This window comes from Rhinolophus sinicus, chromosome 12 (assembly GCF_057876585.1).
Source record: "Rhinolophus sinicus isolate RSI-liver-muscle chromosome 12, RSI-T2T, whole genome shotgun sequence".
NCBI classification, from domain to species: Eukaryota; Metazoa; Chordata; class Mammalia; order Chiroptera; family Rhinolophidae; genus Rhinolophus; species Rhinolophus sinicus.
The window spans coordinates 13,943,171-13,964,662 of record NC_142512.1 but is presented as its reverse complement, the minus strand read 5'-3'; the positions used below and the strand labels follow the sequence as shown (position 1 = coordinate 13,964,662).

The following is a 21,492-nucleotide window of genomic DNA, read 5'->3' as shown; positions in this document are numbered from 1 at the left end:
ATATCCCCTTGTAGTCCAGGATACTCTGAATTAAAAATGTGTTCGCTTCCCCCTTCCCCCGAACTGAGGACTCAAGTTACTTTAAAGCGGAAATCAGACTACGTTTCCCATGAGCCCACGTCCCTCTTTCGCCATACAGCGTTTAATCTCCGTGGACGGTGGCGGAAAAAGGACAATGGTTTCCATGTCAGCGGATAAACGCGCTCGCCTTAGCTCCTGCACGAGAAGGAGGATGTAGTAATGAGAGCGTGCTGAGGAGCAAGAAAGGTACTTAAAGGAGCCGGTGACCAATAGAGCGAGAGCCATGCTGCACCGGGGCTTAGTGGCGGGGCCAGACTTTGAACATTTCCAGCGTCGGTATTTCACTCCGGCTGAGGTGGCCCAACACAACCAGCCGGAAGACCTCTGGGTGTCTTACCTGGGATATGTGTATGACCTAACGCCGTTGGCAGAGAAGTACAAGGGTAAGGGCCACACTTTGGGCCAGCGTCGGGGTGGGTGTTTGGGGATGCCTGGTTCTTGGGTGGCTAGCATTGACGGCGGCTGCTCTTTCCCAGGAGACCTGCTGCTGAAGCCCATCGTGGAAGTTGCAGGCCAGGATATCAGCCACTGGTTTGATCCAAAGACTAGAGACGTGAGTTGTGATGGAACCTGACGTTGGGGGGAGGGGCACTGGAAAGCGGGGATGGGAAGAAAAGCAGGGGCTAGCCAGAGCCTGAGATAGTGACTGCTCCCACCCTCTCCCCTAAATCCTGCTTTAAAGATCCGCAAGCACATAGATCCCCTGACCGGTTCCCTGAGATACCGCACCCTCCGGGGCCGCTTTCTGCATGTCCCACCTCAACTGCCCCGTTCGGACTGGGCCAATGACTTCGGAAAGCCCTGGTGGCAGGGGTCGCATTACAAGGTGGGGCGGCTGTCCGCCAAGACCCGGAACATCCGCATCATTAACACGCTCACGTCGCAGGAGCACACACTGGAGGTGAGAACTGGTGCCTGGGAACAACTTAGAGGGAATGGGGAATCCCAGCAAATCTCCAAGCAGATCTTCAGGCCATTAACTCTCCAAAACTGGTGGGAGCTGTATTTTCTCCCCTTTTAGGGGCAACCGAGACAACAGACCACCTAGGTCCCCAGTATTGGGAATTCGAGGAGTGGCAGAGTCACAGGGTACAAGACACTCCTTCATAAGCCCAGGGCAGCAGTTCATGCATCTTAGTGCTGGTGGTCCTTGGAAGCTCTAACATGCTATGTTTTGCATAGCAATTGCTATCCAAATTGGACTCTTAATAGTCTATTTTATTGTGGGGATGAGATTACCCTGTTTCCCGGAAAATAAGACCTAGCCAGACCATCAGCTTTAATGCGTCTTTTGGAGCAAAAATTAACATAAGACCCAGTTTTAGTATCAGCTCTAATGCATCTTTTGGAGCAAAAAGTAACATAAGACCCAGTCTTAGTTAAAAGATGCATTAGAGCTGATGGTCTGGCTAGGTCTTACTTTTGGGGAAACACGGTATGAGGCTGTGACTTGGACCCTTTAGGGCCATCTATTAGAAGTGGCTGCTATGAAGACAGTTAGGACTTTGGGGCCATTCATTTACCTGCTATAGCTCCAACTTCATTTCTCGGACTATAGAATGCCCGAAGCTGCTATCTGCCAAGAGAGGCACTCTGATCCCAGGTTTATTATCTTTTGGGCTCCTGGCTTTTGTTTGGAGTGTGTGTGTGTGTGTGTGTGTGTGTGTGTGTGCACGTGCGTGTATGTATGTTCCACCCAGAATTCTGGGGGTGGGGTGCTTTCGTGTTCTCCAGGTGGGGGCTCTGGAGTCAATGTGGGAAATCCTACACCGCTATCTCCCCTATAATGCACATGCTGCCAGCTACACATGGAAATATGAAGGGAGGAACCTGAACATGGAATGTACCCTAGAAGAGAATGGGATCCAGGATGAGGAGGAAGAATTTGACTCTCTAAATATGGATGGTACACTCCACACACCTGCAATACTGCTCTACTTCAATGATGACCTCACAGAGCTATAGGAAAGAAGATATATGCGTATGTAGACTCAAGACATATTTTGAGTTTGGCTCTTTTTGTGCCCTGTAGGAAAAGAAGTGAGGATAGGGGGTAGTGCACGGACCTAGGCCTCCATTCCACTCTGGGAACTGGCCTGTGGTTCCCATGCCCTTCTGAAGTGTTAAGGTCCTATTTCTCAGGTCTGTTATAATTTACTCTGAGAATGTTAGGGAGAATGCTAGAAGTTAATTAATTTTTACAAATGATACAAGAAGATGAAGTATCTTGGATTAGGGAGATGTAGAAGAGGATAGTCAAATAGAGCTCAGGCAGAACTTTTAGACAGTAAGAGAAACAGAAGTCCTACACTGGGATGAGGGATTAAAGAACTGTTTTGGCAACGATAGCAATGGGATGGCTGCAGGAAGGTGATGTTTACAAAGACAGGGATAGGAAATGTCTATCACTAGCCATACAAAACTGGCTTATCTCCCTTCTGAATAGTATTTGATAGCTGAAACCAAGGGAAAGAAAGGAAGTGAACTGTTACCAGGCAATTCAGGCTAGATATTATGCTATGTGCTTTATACACCCTGTTTAATATAACTACCCCCATAAGATGGATACGATTACCACTATTTTACAGATAAGTCTTTTGAAGCTTAGCAAGATTTAATAGCACAAAGGCGCACTAGTTAATAACCAGGATATAAACCCATGTCTGCCCAGTTCCAAAGTCCATGTTCTTTTCATTGTAAAGACAATATATCAATGTCTTAGGTTCATTGTGCAGTGGGAACCTGTAGGCCTACTGTGTAGTCTGCCATTTTTTCTGCAGTTGCTGTCTTTGGAAGGGAGTTAGCAGAGGTCTGCAGTAGCACAGCGAAGGTAGGGAGGGCTAAGTGTCAGCTGAACAATACCTGTGGAGGCTACTTCCTGGTTAATCCCATAGCAAAATTTTTCTTCTGACTTTTTTGAGACAGAGTTGGGTATATACTGATTCCAGGAACAACTAGAGTGGAGAAAGGGACTTCAGAGGGGGACACTTTGGATGGGGAAGCAAAAAGGAGGCAAATGCCACAGTATATTCATAATGGGCCTGTGCCTCTTAGGGAAGGTCAGGAAGACAGGGTCAACTTGGCAAGATGTTGGCTCTACAAGAGGAGGTTTGACAGAGTAATGTAAAGAGAGCAGCTAAGTCAGTCAAAACTCCTGGTGACCAAATGAGAACAACCATGGGGGCCAGTGGCCAGATTTGGTCCCACTTAACCTAAGTAGGGGAGAATAACAGGTGAATATCCTGAAGTAACAGGCAAAAAAGAAGCAGGGAGGGGATAGTGCTTCTTCCTGGCAGAGGGCACCAGGACCCAGAGCAGGGAAAGGTGGCCCCTGTGAGACACTGGTTGGGCGGCATAGGAGTTTCCTGAGGGACTGATTGAAAGGCATGGACAAAGGTGGAGACATCTGTTTTGGCTTTAGCAGTATCTGAACACACTGTGAGATGGGGGCTTCCATCCAGTCCCATGTAACGCAAGAGACCATGAGTTATCTGGACTTGTTTTGATGTTTAATCGACTCTGCATTTGTTTCATGTGTATCTTGTTTGCTCAGTTAAACCCTAAACTATTTGAGAACTAAAGCTATGCTATTGCTGTGGGCCTGTGCCAGCCTCTGGCCTATGCCAGCCTCAGGGCCTGTGCCTAAGGGATCTGCCCAAACCCTTCCCTCTTCCAGTCTCCTATTTCAGTACCTGTTGCCAGAAACACATCCTTCTCTTCACATATTCAGTCACTCCAAGTAGCTTCTAACTCCTAAATATCTCTGGAATCTATCTTTTCGCCAACCTTTCATCACATCTCTGTAGAGTGCTGTGGAAACTTCCTAACCAGTCTTCCCATGTCCACTTCTGTCTTCCACACACAGCAGTCAGAGTGAGCTCTGAAAAAACAAACCTAAACATCTTAATTTCCTCCTTTAGATTCTTTAGTGGCTTCCAGTTGCTTCTGGAATAAAGTCTTAAATTCAAAGTCCTTGTGTAAATCAGCCTCTGCCTACCTTGCATATCTCATCTTGCATCACTCCTCTTTGTTCCGTGTTCCAGCCACAGTAGCTGGCTTTCAGTTCATTAAATGTCTTCTTGCCTCAGAGCTGTCTCTGCTTGCAGTGCAATTCCTTCCATTTGTCCCCTACCTGATCCTAAATGTTTCTTCCTCAGGGAGACCTTTTCTGATTTCTCAGTGTAGGTCAAGACTTTCTGTTAAATCTTCTCTTAGCACCATGCATATTTCAGAGCACTTATTAAACTGTAGTGTGAAAATTATGGATATAATTGGCTGGCCAGCTGCTAGATTGTAATTTCACGAGGGTAGAGATCATGTGCATATTGTTCCCTGCTGTGTTCCCAGTGTTAGGCACATTGTTGCTGCTCAATAAATTTTGATTGAATGAACCCAAATGTTAAGTGAATTAATCTATCTGTAATAACTAGTGGATGGGATGTTGTGTCTTGGGAGGCAAGGTGGAACCAAGAAATAGGATGTCTGGATCCTGTGCTGTAGTCTCTATCCACAGATTTCTTTCCTTGCTCTCCACAGATACAAGACCAAAAATTACTCCAGGGGTTCTATGTATACCTCTCACCAGAAAATTTTGGGGCAATCTACCTGTTATTTCCCCATATGGCCACCAGGTGGCTATAATCACCTACAAAATCCGGGAGAGGGGACTGGAAGAGGGAAAATACTTTCAAGTTCTAAAGTGGTTAGGATTAAAGGTGGCCGATTTAAATTTATAGGTGGGAAGGAAGGATCAGAAAAAAAGGAAAAACCACATGGCCACTATTCTATTAGCATTATGTTTATTCCTATTTTTAATTTTTTCCACAAGCAGACTCCAAGAAAGGAGTGTAGTTTGAGAAATAAAATTCATGGGATGGGATAAAGGGATCTGATTGCAAGTGTGGGTGTGTATGGGGTGAGGCACAGAGCTGTGGGAGGAATAAAGACCACAGATTTTTAAGATAATAGAGTACATCCATTTATTAATATTTACTGACTTGGGGATATAAAGATTTCCACTAGGTACTACCTTGTTCTCTAAATACACAAGACCGGATATTTGCGTGAAGAATATGTACGTAATGCCTTGGCCTAAAACCTAGAAACTAAATAGAACATGAATGTGGGGTCCAAGTTTTATTGTGGTGATCTCTTTCATTTTGGAGGGAAGTAGGATGACAGAATATTGAAAACTGCCTGTCCTCAATCATAGCAGCTCCAAAGGACTCAGTTGGCAAATATTTCCCACAAGCCTCTGTCCTCATGTGAACACATCAATGGTGGTAATCAAGAAGTGTATGTTCCTTGCAGGAAGCTTGCCCGCTCATTGGGATAAAACATACATGAAAAAGGACCAAATTATGGTATTGAAAAAGTTTCCAGCGTCAATCACAGCTGGATTCTTAACCTGGACCTCCAGAAATGGTTTCTAAATATTGTGTGTATATGTGCAGATGTGTATTATTTTGGAGAAAGGCACTATAATTTCCATCAGTCTCAAACTGGCCCAACCTTCTGCCTCTGAACAGTGTACACACACACACACACACACACACACACACACACACACACTCTGAAAAGTAAAATATCAAACGTGGCCCCAGGATTCCTGGCACCTGCCTCAATGGCCTACCTCAACCTGTTACACCTGTGCTCCCATGGCAGCAATCTCTAAAGTTTTAATACTTGGGACAAAGTTTATGACTAGTCCCAAATTCTGATCTGGATGTACCTTGGATCTGAATGAAGGGATCTATCATTTGGTTTTAATTGACTACAACACCCAGTCATGACATCAGGCTAAGGTTAATGCACGCAGCTTCCACAGCTGAGTTTAGGTAAACCACAGAGACATTTTATACTGGGCAAACAGCCACTTTATGAGGGAGCAGCAGGAGCACATGAGGGTTAACTGTCGAGAACGCAGACAGAATTTGGAAGCTGAATGATCTTAGAAGTCAAAAATCCGGCATTCAAAATACAAGTAAACATGCAGTGCAAGGACTGGGTATTCTAGGCACTTGGGAAACTCTGAAAAACGCTGGTGAGTGAATAAGTGAAGTGTGACCACTAAAGTGGGGTCGGGTAAAGGAGGTTGAGATGAGGACCAAGATGGTAGATAGACTGTTAGAATTAAATCTCATACTGGGAGTTCAGTTCCCGCCCTTTGGGAGCTTTATGTTTAGTGGGAACTTGGGCATCCACTTTCAATCATCTGACTTAATAATCATCTCCGTATCCCCAGCAGCCCTAGGATGCCTGGCATGGAGTGGTACAAATACCGGTTTGTTTCAGAAATGAATGGTACACATAACCTCCACTATCCAAAATGTCTGGACTTAGGAGCCAAATAGATTCAGATAATGTGGTGTCCCTTGCTATTTGCCCACTCTCACTATTTGAAGAGAGCTGAAGAGATCTGAATAGTAACATTTGTGCTGATAAATTCTTCCAATCTTATAGAATAGTAAGGTAGATGAAATAGTCCCTTGTCCTCAATAAACAGCCTAGAGGGGTCGTTACTACTCCACTATAGTGTATCAGTTGAGAATGTATTTGGCTGCAAGTAATAAAATGCTAACTGCTGGGCTTAACTACAAAGGGTTAAAAGTGTGGTATGGTGATTCCACTAGATAGTTCATTAATCTCAGGTAGCTCCTGTTTTTGTCCTCATGTTTATTGCCTTTTTGACTGCCCTACTTCTAGCCTTTATTGTACACAGGAAGGAGGAAAAGAAGAGCAATTCCTGTATCAAAGCAAAAACTTTCCCAGACTTCCTTAGCAGACCTTTGCCTACATCTCATTGATAGGAAATACATTACACGAGCCTTACCTGCAATGGAGTCTGGGTTAGTATTTTATATTGACCTCCATGCAAAAGTAGGGGCCGCTACTATGGAAGGAGACAATGAGTACTGGATAGGAACCAGTGGTATCTTCCACAAGAAGTGTGAACGTGCTATTCATTAACAAAAAAGTTCTATTAAACACTTTGTGCCTGGTCCTGTTCTAGGTATTGGGTTACAGCAGTGAATGAGACAGGCTCCTGCTTTACTGGGACTTATACTCTGGTAGGATAAACAAGTAGACAAGTAGACAAGATCACTTCAGATAGTACCAAAAACTACATTCTACATTTATGTGTGTATATTTTATATATATATATATTCTCTCTCTGTCTCTCTCTCTCTCTCTCTCTCTTGTTTCCCCGAAAATAAGACCTAGGCAGACAATCAACTCTAATGCATCTTTTGGAGCAAAAATTAATATAAGACCAGGTATTATATTTATTATATAAGACCCGGTCTTATATATAGTAAAATAAGACCGAGTCTTATATTAATTTTTGCTCCAAAAGACACATTAGAGCTGATTGTCCTGCTAGGTCTTATTTTCAGGGAAACATAGTACACACACGCACACACACACACACGCATACGCACACATATACATATATACACATACCAAAAGTACTAGCGAGACAAGCAGAATCACATAAGAGAGATATGGTGGAATGATCAGAGGCTTGCCTGAGATGGTCACTGAGATTGATCTGTCTTAACTGGAAATCTGCATTTACCTGCATCAGCACTTAATCACAATGAACGTTAAGTACTGTTTTTATTTACACTGAAAAAAGGAAACTGAAGCACAGAGAGGTTATGGAACTTGCCAGAGGTCATACAACTAGTAAGTAGCCAAGGTGGGCTTTGAACTAAGACAGTGATAGGCCACCCACTAACCCGACTTATACTACCTCCCCTCTATGATAAACATAAGATGCTGTTCCAGTTACCTATTGCTGCTTAACAAAACCATCTCAAGACTTAAAGTGTCTTAAAAAAAACCACCATCATTAATTTTGCTAATGAATCTGTAATTTGGGCAGGGTTCAGTGGGGACAGCTCATTTCCACTCCAAAAGGTATCAACTGGGCAGATTGCTAGAAGGTGGAGGATTCACTTTCAAAATGGCTCATTCACATGGCTGGCAAGTTGATGCTGTCAGTTCTCCTCCACGTGGGCGTATCTTGGGCTTCCTCATAGCATGGTGGCTGAGTTCCAAGAATAAGTATCCCAAGAGAACCAGGAGGAAGCTCAATCACCTTTTATAACGTTGCCTCAAATCCAAGAGGAGGGAGCTAGATCTCACTTCTCAGTGAGAAGAATGCCAAAGTTAGATTGTAATAAGAACATGTTGGATGTGAGATATTGCGGCCATTTTTGGAAAACACAATCGACCACAGATACACTGGAGGGATATCCAGTTAGTCTTGGGTGTGGATAGAGGTCTTTGAAGGGTAGTATGTGGGGGTTGGGGTGTTGATACTTGAGTAGAGCCATTCTTGAAAACCTAAGTTGAAATCCTGGCCCCCCATCCACTTATTCAATTCATGTATATAGTACAGAGCATCTGCTGTGTCAGGCACAGTACTGGACATGGATACACTAACCAATAAGACACAGTTTCTGCCCTCAAGAAGCTTCCAGTTTGACGGGTGATTCAGAGAAGTTTGTGAGGCTTGTCATCTTGCTTCCACTTGTACACAGCAGCTTTTACAGTTTTCCTATTTAAAGTCTTCCACGGTTTCCTGTGGAGGACACCCTTACCACTGTCCACAAGGCCCTGATGATCTGGCTCTTCCTTGCCTCCCACAATGGCATTTAAGTCTCTGAAACTCCCCAAACTCCTTTCCGTCAGGGCCTTCTCACATGCTGTTCTGCACAGAACACTCCAGCCTCCATTCATCATTTGGCCAACTCCTGCTGCGTCAAGTCTTTGCTTAAATGTCACTTTCTCAGAGAAGTCTTCTTTGATCCCTTTAATTATGTCAAATCTTTTATCACACACTCTCACGTTGGCCTGAAACACAATAATTAAATGAAAATATTTAGTGTAACTAAATATTAGTGTAATGTCCATCTTCCTCCCTTCTTAAGACTATAAAGTCCTGGAGGGCAGGGACCATGTCTCTTATTTGCCACTGAATACCCAGCACCTAGCCCAGTGGCCTTCCAGGACCCCCGTGTGGAACCTGTGTGCACCTACCCGAGAATGGCGCTGGCACACACTGTGCTCTCGGGGCTGGGGTGCTAAGGAGAGCTCTGCACGTGCTGGGCGCAAGGTCAGGGTCATATGTGTGCAGTCATCAAAAAAATATATAATGTGATAAGTGCTACAAAAGGGTTAAATATGAAATGTCTCAGGAACACCTAAACCCAGTCTAGGGAGATCAGGGAAAGCTTTTCATTGAAGCATCATCTCAAGCTGAGAGCTGAAGGACAAGGAGTGAGCCGAGTGGAAAGGAGGAAGAGGGTAAGGAAAAAGAGTAAATGGCATAAATAGTGCACAGTTGAGAGGTGAGACAGTAGGTGGAGAGCTCAGAAGCAAGGAGGAAGTGCATCACAGTAAAGCTAAGAGGAGACGTGAGGCCAGAGGAGGGTGGGCAATGATAGATAAGGCCAGACCAGGTCATGCAAGGCTGTGTCAACCAGGTTATTTTTTTTTCAATTGAGATATAATTTACATACTATAAAATTCACCCTTTTAAAGTGTACAATTCAGGGTCATGGGTTTTATAGGGAGAATGGCTTGATCAGATTTACATTTTTAAAAGGTGACTTGATTGACTACATGTCAAGAGAAAGTGGATTGGAGGGGAGAAAAAGGGAGGGGAAGAAAGTAGAGACGGAGACTGATGCTCTTGCAGCAGTCCAGGAAAGAGATGAAGGCAGCCGGAACTAAAGTTAGTGGCAGTGGGGATCAGAGAATATGAACTGAAGTTACGAGAGAATCATACAACTCAGTAATTTACTGGGAGGGGGTGTGGGGCAGAGGGAGCCATTAAGGATGACACCCACGTTTCCGGCCTGGGTGACTGAAAAGATGATCATCAGTCCACTGATGGGGAGGGAGAATGCCGGCCGAGGAATCTGGGGGAGAAAATGATGTATTTTTAGTTAGCTGTCTGAAGTGACTCTGGGGCATGCAAATCCAGATAACCAGATCTTACTGGATATATGGGACTAGATCCTGAAGACAGCTCTGGGCTAGTTACAGGTGTGAGAATCAGTAACTGCTGCCAGAGTCAAGGTTAAGATCACCTGGACATCGAAGTGTGATCTAGGGGAGGGCCTGGGAGGAACGGTATCTGAGGGAGGGAGGGAGGGAGAAAAAGGAGACTTGGAAAAGCCAGAGGTGAGAGAGACTCAGGAATATGGTGCCAGGGAGAAGGTATTAGGTTGGTGCAAAAGTAATTGAGGCTTAAAAGATTAGAAATTGCAAAAACTGCAATTACTTTTGTACCAACCTAGTATTTGAGAGAAGGCAGTGGTAAACAGTGTGAAATGTTGCATTAGAGGTCAAGTAAGATAAGAACTTGAATTTCCATGGATTTAGCAAACAGCAAAATGGTGGTGTGTTAGAGAAGTCAGGCTGCAGTTGGATGAGGTATGGATGGGATATTCACAGAAGAAATCCAACTGCAGAAAGGAGTTTTCTGACTTTGTAACCATGCACAGAATACTTTCCTTCCTCTAGATTCCATTTCTATAACCATAAAATATAGGTAACAGAAGTATAATTTCACTAGGGACAATAGGCATAAACCAGGACATGGTCACTTAAAAAGAAGCTACCTTACAGTGTTGAGAAGATTGAAAATAAGATATGGGAAAACGCCCAGCAGTATAAAAGGTCCTTGGAAAAAGCACTCAAAAATTTTAGTTTTCATTCCTTCTCCTTGTGCTGGCCACTATTTAGTGAGTAATGAATGCTTCCCTTGGGATTTCCCAAGATTTGACATTATTTGGCATCCAGGTAACATCTGTCTTCATTAGAAAATCAGTAGACCGTATCTGTGACTAACATTTGGTTTCTGACCTAACAGTGTTTGTGTCTACATTAGGAGAATTATTTGAGTCTAGTAAAATGTGGTTTGTTTCCTATCATGCCAGAGTGTAGCTTATTTATATAAAGCAGGGAAAGCAAGGAAATGGGGCCAATTACTGAGCAAGATTAACTAAAGTCAGCACTTTGCTTCTTCAGTTTAAGGTGCTATTATTCATAACTTGGGTCATGAATCTTCTCAGCTTGCAATCATCGTAAGTGAATCTCTCCCAGTTGAGAAATGGCTAATAGTAAACTTATTGTTTAGAATAATAGCTACCAATTATTTTTTTTGAACTTTATTTACTTATTAGTTTCAGGTGTACAAAGCAACATAGTGATTAGACATTTATATACTTTACAAAGTAATAACCCAATAAGTCTATTACCCTTCTGACACTATACATAGTTATTAGAATATTATTGACTATATTCCCTATGCTGTACTACATATCCATGTGATCATTTTTTTTTAAATTACAGTTGACATTCAATATTATTTTATGTTAATTTCAGGTATACAGCATAGTGGTTAGACAGTTATCTAATTTACGAAGTGATCCCCCCAATAAGTCTAGTACCCATTGACACTATATATAGTTTTTATACTATTGACCATGTTCCCTATACTGTATTTTACACCCCTATGACTCTTGTAACTACCAATTTGTACTTCTTAATCCAATTATTGAGTGCCTTATAGCTAGTGCTTTATGAACCTCACTACAGCCATGTAAGGTAGGCATTAATATCCCTCTTTTACAGATGAGGGAACTGAGACTTGAGGGATAAGTAGCTTGCCCAGCGTCACTGTTAGTAAGTGGCAGTACTTGGATTCTAGGTGCTACCTGACTCCAAAGCTCAAACTCTTTCTCTAATGGAGAGAGAAGATAACTTCATTATTTGGCTCTGCAGTACATTTTAGGAGTTATACAATTTTGGAATATAGAATATATTTTTTAATTAGTTGATTTTAATTTATTAATCATATCTAACTTAGTCTGAAATGAAAATAACTCTCATTGTCCAGAAAGCTAGATGGTGAAAGGGCCCAACAGCAAGCAGAAGGGCAGGAGGAAGCCAGCTTGGAGCTAGCATTTACCATGACAAATCTATAACTTGAAAGACAGTTAATCAGCCAGGGAAGGTGTCAGGGCAATTCTGCTGAAACAACTGGGGACTGACAAAAGATGAAAAGCAAGTCATTTCTAGTTGGCCAGTCAATGGAAAACTATTAAGAAATTGTTACAAGGCAATGTCAAAAGGGAAAAAAATGTTTGTTTTTTGCCAGATGTGGAATGGAAAGGTCTCTGGGTTAGGAAGTCGAGGGCAGGACTGAGCCAGGTCAGTCTTCAGTGAATGAGGGGAATGATCAGGAGGTAAGCAAATGACAATGAGGAAGAGAAGTGGAGGGGTACACAGCCAGACTGCTGGATCCTTTGCATACATGATGGAGGAATCTGAAAGCAACTGTGGAAATAATTAATTCCCTCAGATATATGGTCTATTTCTAGGTTTATTGTCCATATTATTTTTGGGACTACCCAATTTTATGACTAAATGTTTGATACTATCTGCAATTCTCTCTCTTTCCATACGCTTTTTAAATTAAATTTTTAAACTCAGTTTTCTTTTTCATTACAGAATATGTGCTCTTCACAGAAAATTCCAGGTAGAGAAGCCTAAAGATGCAAAACAAAAATCACTCTTAGTCTTTATCACTCAGCAGAAACCACTATTAACATTTTAACCACTTCCTTTTAGTATTTTCCTACGTGGTTGTGATTATATTATACATATAATTTTATATTGTTTTATGCAGTTAACATTAGATCGTCAGCATTTGCTCAAGTCATTTTGTTAATGTGGCACAAGGTTTAACAATCAGTAAATTTAGATGAAGAGTTTATATACAGGTGTCCATTGTACTCCAACTTTTCTGTAGGTTGGAAATTTTTTTAAATTAAGAAGTTACAGGTAGGAAGGGAACTAATGTCAAAGAAAAAGCAAGGGAATGATAACACAATGTTCAGTATGCTGAGTAGGGGCAGGAGAGGAATGTGGAATATGGAAGATCATCTGAGGCTTTAAAGATCTTACCATTGTTATATTTATTAAATCAGACGATGGGTACATATGTTCATTTTAATATTCTTTGTGGTTGATGTATGTTATATATATCCTTTTGAACCTATGAAATAGTTCTCAATAGATAGAATTTTTAAATTACAAACCTCTATAAGCAACATTTTAATGGTTTTTCATAATCTTTAACTGCTATGTAACTTCCTCACCCAAACTAGCTGCCAAATATAATACTTTTCTTAGTTTGCAGTCTTCAAAAAAAATTGATATAATTCACACACCATAAAATTCACCATTTTAAAGCATACAATTCAGGAGTTTTTAATATATTCACAAGGTTGTGCAGCTATCACCAATACTTAATTCCAGAACATTTTCTTCACTGAGAAAAGAAATCCCATATCTGTTAGCATTCATTCCCCATTCTCCTCTCCCATCAACCCCTGACGACCACTGATCTATTTTCTATCTCTGTGAATTTATCTATTCTGGACCTTTCATTTAAATGGAATCGTACCGTATGTGGCCTTTTGTGTCCAGTTTCTTTCACTTAGCATAATTTCAAGGTTCATCCATATTGCAGCATACGAGGTCTGACAATTCAGTTCGCGAACTTGTTGCAACGATCTTAACGTTTTTTGATATCAGAAGGATTATTCATTATGAATTTGTACCAACTGGACAGTTAACTATGTTCACTATTTGGAAGAGCTGAAAAGGCTACGTGAAAAAGTTAGATGACCTGAACTTTTTGCCAACAATTCATGGCTCTTGAATCATGACAATGCACCAGCTCACGTGGCACTGTCAGTGAGGGAGTTTTTAGCCAGTAAACAAGTAACTGTATTGGAACACCCTCCCTACTCACCTGATCTGGCCCCCAATGACTTCTTTCTTTACCCGAAGATAAAGGAAATATTAAGAGGAAGACATTTTGATGACATTCAGGACATCAAGGATAATATGATGACAGCTCTGATGGCCATTCCAGAAAAAGAGTTCCAAAATTACTTTCAAGGGTAGACTAGGTGCTGGCATGGGTGCATAGCTTCCCAAGGGGAGTACTGCAAAGGTGACTGCAGTGATATTCAGCAATGAGATATGTAGCACTTTTTCTAGGATGAGTTTGCGAACTTAATTGTCTGACCTTCGTATATCAGTACTTAATTCTTTTTATGGCTGAATAATAATATTGTATGGATATACTATATTTTTGTTTATCCATTCCTCAGTTTATGGATATTTGGGTTGCTTCCACTTTTAGGTTATGATGAATAATTCTCCTATGAAGATTAATATATTTCAATACTTTTGGGTATATACACCTAGGACTGAATTGCTGGGTAATATGGTAACTCTATATTTAACTTTCTGAGAAACTGTCCGTTGGTACTCTTTTTGACCTCCACAAAGCATGTAGCATCAATGATTATACCTTCCTTCTGGAATTGTCTTCTTCCTTTCCCACAATAACACTATCTGGTGTACCTACAACTCTTTTAACAATTTCTATTTTTTTTCTTCGGCTTCTCTTCTTGCTCTTACATTCTTCAAAGATGTTCCAAGGTTCTGGCCTCTACTCTTCACTTGATATACTAACAATTCTTATCCTTTAAAGAGGTATGAACACCTACTATAACTTTCTATCATGAACTTACCACTCTAGTCAGATGAAAAAGTTCACATACTACTTGCTAAATACTCTTACTGAACCTAGATGGCCCTTCATCTTTGCTATATAAATCTTAGTTACCTTTTGGGGCCTACTTCAAATAAAACTACATATGAAAGTTCTTCACTGGTCCCCCTTCCCCCCACAAGATCTCTCTTCTCTGAACACTCAGATTTTACAGCCTATAATAATCATCACTACCACATACTGTTAATTAACTTTTCTATGTGTTTATGTCTGATCTCAAAAAATGTCTCTCCTTCCTCCACCTAGCTAATCCCTTGGTCACTGAAAAATTTTCAAATTGCTTTAAAAGATGCACAGTGAAAAAATAAGTGTTCCCTTCCCAGTGGTAACTACTGCAGTTACTTGTGTAGTGTATTCTTCCAGAAATATTCTATGGATATTCATATATTTTTTCTTTTATCAATGATTCCATATTACATATATTCTTCTATGCCTTTCCTTTCTTCCCCTCATATTTCAGTTTTTAAACTGGAACCTCACTAATGTTTTTAAAAGTCTAACTAACTACATTACATCTGCTGATTATACTTTGCTTATATATTTTTCTCCTCAAAGAACTAGAGATTAGTAAGGAATGAATTTCTTTAGAGAATCATACTACTTTTTGTTCCATTTGGCTTCATTTGTTAATGTGATCATGAGGTTACTTAAATTTGTTTACACAAATAATAAATGTAAAAATTCAGATTAATAAAGCTAAATATTCCCCTTGACTATTCTTTCCTAAAAATAACTGTTACTAATTTTGTATGTATATGCCCAGAATTTTCAAAGGCATTTATATATGTATAAATGTATCTGGAAACATGTAGTATTGTTTTTAGCTTCTTAAACACAAGTTAACTAAATAGCATTATATATATATATATATATATATATATATATATATATATATATATATATATGTGTATGTATATACACACATATATATGTATTGCTTTGCAACTTGCTTTTTCCCATTCAACAGTATAGTAAAGAAATCTTACTATGTATTCAATAGCTGTAACTCATTTTTCTTAATTGCTATGTAGTTTACTTAGCTGTTCCTTACTGTTGGAGATTTAGGGTGTTTCCAATTTTTTGCTATTACAATGTTGTAATAAACATCTTTATACCTGTCACCTTATGCACAATGTACTAAGTGTTTCTCTAGGGTAGACAGTAAGAAGTAGAACTCTGTGTCAGAAAATATGTAAGTTTAAAAGTTACAATTAAATTGATCATTGCCAGTTCTGTAGTATAGTTGTTATACACAAAAAGTTACATATGTAACGATCAATTTCACATATTAGTTCCTTTAATAAAACTCTAGGGATCCCATTGACTTAGAAGTCATTTAGTAAATAGTACAAAGACAAATTGGAAAATATAAGTTCAAGTCCTGGTTCTGTCCCTAAGAACTAACTTGATCTTAGGCAATCCTTTTAACATCTGGGCCCCAATTTCTATACCTACAAAATTATATCAAAATGATATTTCCTAAAATATGGTTCCTATACAATTGATAGCATGCAAGATGCTTTTTATTTTCAAGTAAATTAGAAAGAATATAATTACTCTATCAAATCAAGGATTTATAGATATTATTTCTTAGTATTATAAAATTTACTCTTTAAAGGACATTCATCTAAGGAAAAGTGAACTGACTTAAAGAGTATGCATATAATAGTATAGTTAGTATGTAAATATGGCAAATCATGCATATGGTATATGAAGGTCTAAAGTTTCTTCATGAAATCAAGAAAAGGTTAGGTTAAAGCAGTGGGTCCCAGACTTCTAGATTTCAATGACCATAAAATGTAAAAAAAAAAAAAAAAAAGTTCTCAACATGGAGTTGCTGACTTTTTATTGTGCTAAGTAAGAACATTAAGAACAACAAAACCTTACAGAATTGTACACCTGAAATCTATGTAATTTTACTAACAATTGTCACCCCAATAAATTTAAAAAATAAATTATTAAAAAAAAAAGAACAACAAAACCCAAACCTATATACCCATCATCATTATTTAATAGAAAGATATTACAAATATTTTGTAACTACAAGAAGTACATGCATGTTCTGTTCAAATAGTACAGAAGTATGAAGTTATTTTCTATCTCTCTTTCCATAAAATCTATCAGGGACATCCTTCCATACAGAGCTTAATCATTTTTAGAAGGGTCATTTTTAACAAATATATGGTTAAAATATATAATCATGTGTGTATGTATACTTGGGTGCCAAAAAAATGTAACACATGACATATTCATCTTTTGTTATCAGTACATATTGAGTATTACAATTTTAATAGTTTTTTTCCTTTCTTAAAATGTGTACACATTTTTTGGCACCCTGTGTGTGTGTGTGTGTGTGTGTATAATATATGTGTGTGTTATATGTTTATTACATATAAAGTATATTACATATTTACTATCTATAAAAATACACGTAAGAAATGCATAATCTCAGAACAAAGGACAGACCTTACCAGGAAAGGACAGGTGGCAAACTTACTTAGCCATTTTGGGAACCACTGGCTTAGAATTCTATCTCTAAAATTCCGTACTATCCTCAGCATTTACATGCCTTTCATTATTATCACTAATCTATATATTTCAAAAGACAACTGGGAATTTCTTTAACATCTGCTTAGATAGAAAATCATAGATTGCAAAGTGTTTTTTCAGTTCTTCGATCTGCTTTGTTGCATAAGTTCACGTCTATGCTCTATTAATCAGTTTCATTGGTTCCCTACATCAGGGTTTTACCCTGGGGTACACAGACTTCAGGGTATTCATGAAAACATATGTCATATTTTATATATTTACTGTTTTTCTGGGGGAAGGGTTTATAAGTTTCTATGATCCAAAAAACGTTAGAAACTATTGCTTTGGATAAGTTTCTTGCTTTTGCTTTAAGTAAAAAAAATCTTGGGAGTCCCTTACAATGTTTTTCTTTTTTTGTGGGGGTAGCACAAGCTAATTTTGGGTTTGCGTTTGACAGCTGCCTGCCTTTCTTGTTCTCATCTTAATGGTTTTCTCATTAAAAAACAAAAAAATATTCTCCTCTACCAATTAGTCATATGGTATTTAAATTATTTTATTTTTATTTTTTGAAGTACAAGAAAATAGCAAAAGGCACAGAATGGTGCCCACATTAAAAATTACAGTCAGGAAGACAAGCAGCTAAAGACAGTGAGACACACAGGCACAGATAAAAGGCCTAAGGACAGACAGAATAGACAGATGAAAGAAATGTAGAGGAACCTGGAAACAGAGAAGGAGAGACACAAGAACTGAGCAGACAGAAAAGAAGGATGGCAGAAAACAAACCGGCTGGCAAGGAAAGAAAGGAGAATGACTGACAGAGAAGCAGGTAAGACCACAAAGAAGGACAGAGACAGACAAATAGAAAGGAAGAGAAAAAGAGAAGGAAGGCATACAGAAATAAAGGAAATAATAAGAAAAGAAAGGAAACGAAGTGATAATAATGTTTTATACTACCCAGTGCTTTATAATTTATAAAGTGCTATCACATACATTACTGCAAGCAGACAGGGAGAATCCAGCAGACAGATGGGGTGATGGAGGGATACAGGGATACAGGCCAATCACACAGAAGAGAGAGAAGGTAGCCAATCAGAAAGAGAAGCTAGAATGTAGCCCAAGACAGAGTTAAGAGGAAAGACAGAACTAAGAAAAGAGAAGTGAGAGTGGGAAACGAGGGAAAGACAGAAGAGAGACACAAAGATAGAGGCTGAAACCATTACATTCAGGAATGCAGGCAGTAAAAAAGCAGAAATGAAAGAACAGTGCATTGTGCGTAAAACTTTTATCATCATCTTTCTGAAGAGACCTGGATAGAGGCTGTGTCTTTCTTTCCCCCAATGAGTTATAACATCACTAAGGTGGCATGTGAGAAGAGCTATAGGAAGGATGAAAAGGATTTTAGTAAGAAGCAAAGATTTTTAAGGCTAGGAGGAAGACAAACTTCTTGGACAGGCCTAGGTCAACAGCCAAAGAGCGCTGCTGAACCTAAAAGGATCTATATTCATATGCTTTTAAAGAATTCACGTAGCTGTGGGAAAGGCAGAGCAGGCCTGTATCTACTGTGTTCATGTAAGCTCAGCTTATAAACTATCTGTACTTATTAAATTATACCTATATTTGTATAGTATTTTTTCAGTACTATTAGTGCTTTCATGTCCTTTCTCAATTAATACATACTTCAGTGATGAAGAGACCAGCAGAAGTATGCTGTCATCAAGATAACTTATTATGCATAGAACAGGAGATTACGAGAGAGCAAGCCTGTCCAAAGTGCTCCTCAGGTACTGGTAGTAAAAGCATACAACTAGCAACCAGTCAATCAAAAAGACAAGTACCATAAAGTAGACTGAAAAAGACAACAGGCAAGAGATGACAAGCCCAGCAAAATAGGAAGGAGTACTGACAGACTAACAGAAGAAGAAGCATCCAGCAAAACTGGGAGAGAAGTAGGAAGGAGTGCATCAAAAAGCAAGCAGACATATATATGTGCTCTTCTCTCGAACAATATCCAAGAAATGTGCAGTAGTGGGCAGCTCTGAGGAGAGAAACTGGGTGCTGGAGGAGAAGGATAGAAAGGGAGGCTTACTCTTCACAGGACACTTTTAGTACTTCAAACATTTTGTACATGTGTATATATTATCTATTTAAAAGTTGATTGAAAAAAAGAAGAAAAAGGAAAGCAAGCAGAGATGTGGACAGCAAGAGCCAGCCAGGCAGACAGCAAAAAGGCAGGAAGACAAGGAGAGACTGGGAAAATGGCAAAAAGACTGAGGTAGGCAGACTGTCTGAGGAACCAGAAAGACAGAAAAAGAGACAACTAAAATGGAGGTAAGCAGTGAGAGAAGGCAAGGTAGAGGATATGGCAAGAAGGCAGATAAGACTTTGGGGCAAGGGGTCACTGAGAGGTTTGGGGTACAGCCCATCACCATTGATGGGATCTTGGGATAGAAAAGCCAAGGGAAAAAAAGCTGATAAGCAGACAGACTTAAAAGATACAAGCATTAAACAGTGGGATAGCAGCAAGCAAGTAGAGTAGATAGGCAAGCAGACAGACATAATGGGAGGCAAGGAAAAATCAGGAACTTAACAAGCATAAATAAGAGGAGGAACAAGAAGGAGGATAAGCCAAGACAGGGAACCATGGCAGGGCATAGAAGGTAGAAAAACCCAGGCTAAAAGTGATAGAGACAGGCAGGCAGGGAGACAGATGGCTAGAGAGAGAGAGAGAGAGAGTGGTGGGCAAACAGCCAGCAAAGCAGACAGACAACCAGAGAGAAAAAGGCTGCCAGCCAGTCAGGGAGGAGCAGACCAGCAGGCAGGCAGGCAGACAGACACCATAATAGAAGTAAGTAGGTAGAAAAACAGGCAGAAACAAGGATAGTAGAAGAAAAATCAAGAAGTTAGTAGGGAGAGAACAGGAGATGCGGGTAGGCAGAGGGGGAGATGGACAAGAGGGAGAATCAGGCAAATTAAGAGATCTATATGCAAAGCACACACTCGAGAATGATAAATGTTTGTACAGGGATGCACACAGCCACCTTTAGTCACCCACACCTGCAGCTCGTGGCACATGTGGCAGGCAGGCAGAGGCGCTCAGCACAGAGGGAGAGGGAACAGAGGTACAGAGACTGCGGCACACATGATGTGTAGGGTTGCCCACATACACGTGGGGACACTCTTCCCAGACACACACAGAAGGGCCAGAAAGAGGGGGAGTCAGGCATACACGAGGAAGAGGCACATGCAATCAGAGCCCGGAAGACAGAAGTAAACAGAAAGAAGACAGAGATGGATAGTCACTTAGAGGTGCTAGAGCCTGACAGTCAAAGGGATAAGAAAGACAGTCTCAGTGAAAAATAAAGACATACGTGCAGAGACGCCCATACAGAAAAGAGACATATCCAGATGGACTAGGAAGAGAGACTGAGAAAGAGGATAAAACAAAATCAAATGGAAGACAGATAGGAATTAGATTCATACAGGAATGATACGGGAACAGAGGCAAGAAAATTCCAAAGTTCAGGTTAAGAAAAAGATGGAAATCAATGCTCAATAAAGTACATTAGTGTGTGTGTGTGAGTGGGGGGGGAACGGGAGGCACATCAATAAAGAACATTTAGCCTCATAAGTGAAAATCTGCATAGTGTTCCTTGTCATTAATACTTTCTGGTTGCTACCTTCCTACCCTTCCCTCTTCAGGTGCTCCCAAACACTGCAGGGGTTGCTGGGTGGCCGGCAGCTATACTTCAGAGGTAGGGAAATAACCCAGGAGAGAAATGACTTCACAGGCATGGGATGGGAAGCAAGGGAAGGGGGAAAGTGAGATCAAAAGAACTAGAGTAAGAAAAGGGTGACAAGACTGAAAAAGGGTAGAACTGAACCATTCACCCTTCTTCCTTTGCTAGCATTGTTCAACTGGCAAATTTTATTTTACGACTTCTCTTATCAAGTCTCTGGATGAGAAAGCTACTTTTGGACTCCTTTTCAATATTCCATTGGATTTCTGGTACCACTATAAGATAAACACTGGGGTATAGTTGGAAATAATGGTTCAGAGTCACATGAAAATGTGAGTGTAACCCCCTACCTCTGTCTTTCTCAGTCCAGGTTACTTTTCTTTCACGGTATCTCAGTTTCTTCCACTTCATCAGTGTTGGAGATTATGGAGGAAGGGAAATATACTGAAATAGGAGAAAAGAGAAAATCAT

At 40.2% G+C, this 21,492-nt stretch overlaps 1 protein-coding gene and 1 long non-coding RNA gene across 5 annotated transcripts in view; one reads left to right on the top strand and one right to left on the bottom strand.

Moving 5' to 3' along the window:
* Window positions 1-139: 139 nt before the first annotated feature.
* On the top strand, window positions 140-18,811 carry CYB5D1 (cytochrome b5 domain containing 1). Of its 4 annotated transcripts, none has more exons than XM_019745070.3 (4): window positions 140-464; window positions 558-634; window positions 764-982; window positions 1,884-4,472. In XM_019745070.3, exons 1-4 carry the CDS (start codon window positions 305-307, stop codon window positions 1,899-1,901), a joined length of 474 nt encoding a protein of 157 aa, XP_019600629.1. In that variant the 5' UTR covers window positions 140-304; the 3' UTR covers window positions 1,902-4,472. The 4 variants fall into 4 exon arrangements, with proteins under 4 accessions (XP_019600629.1, XP_019600626.1, XP_088658066.1 ...); XM_019745067.3 differs by having other exon boundaries at window positions 141-464; window positions 1,816-4,472; XM_088801940.1 differs by adding an exon at window positions 12,613-18,811 and having other exon boundaries at window positions 214-634; window positions 1,816-2,062.
* LOC109454432 (uncharacterized) overlaps window positions 5,047-21,492 on the bottom strand; it is an 18,716-nt gene continuing 2,270 nt past the window's right edge. Inside the window, exons 2-3 of the long non-coding RNA XR_012491984.2 lie at window positions 21,372-21,465; window positions 5,047-8,943 (exon numbers count right to left, since the gene is read on the bottom strand). This is a non-coding gene — a long non-coding RNA (uncharacterized LOC109454432). The remainder of the gene's footprint in view (window positions 8,944-21,371; window positions 21,466-21,492) is intronic.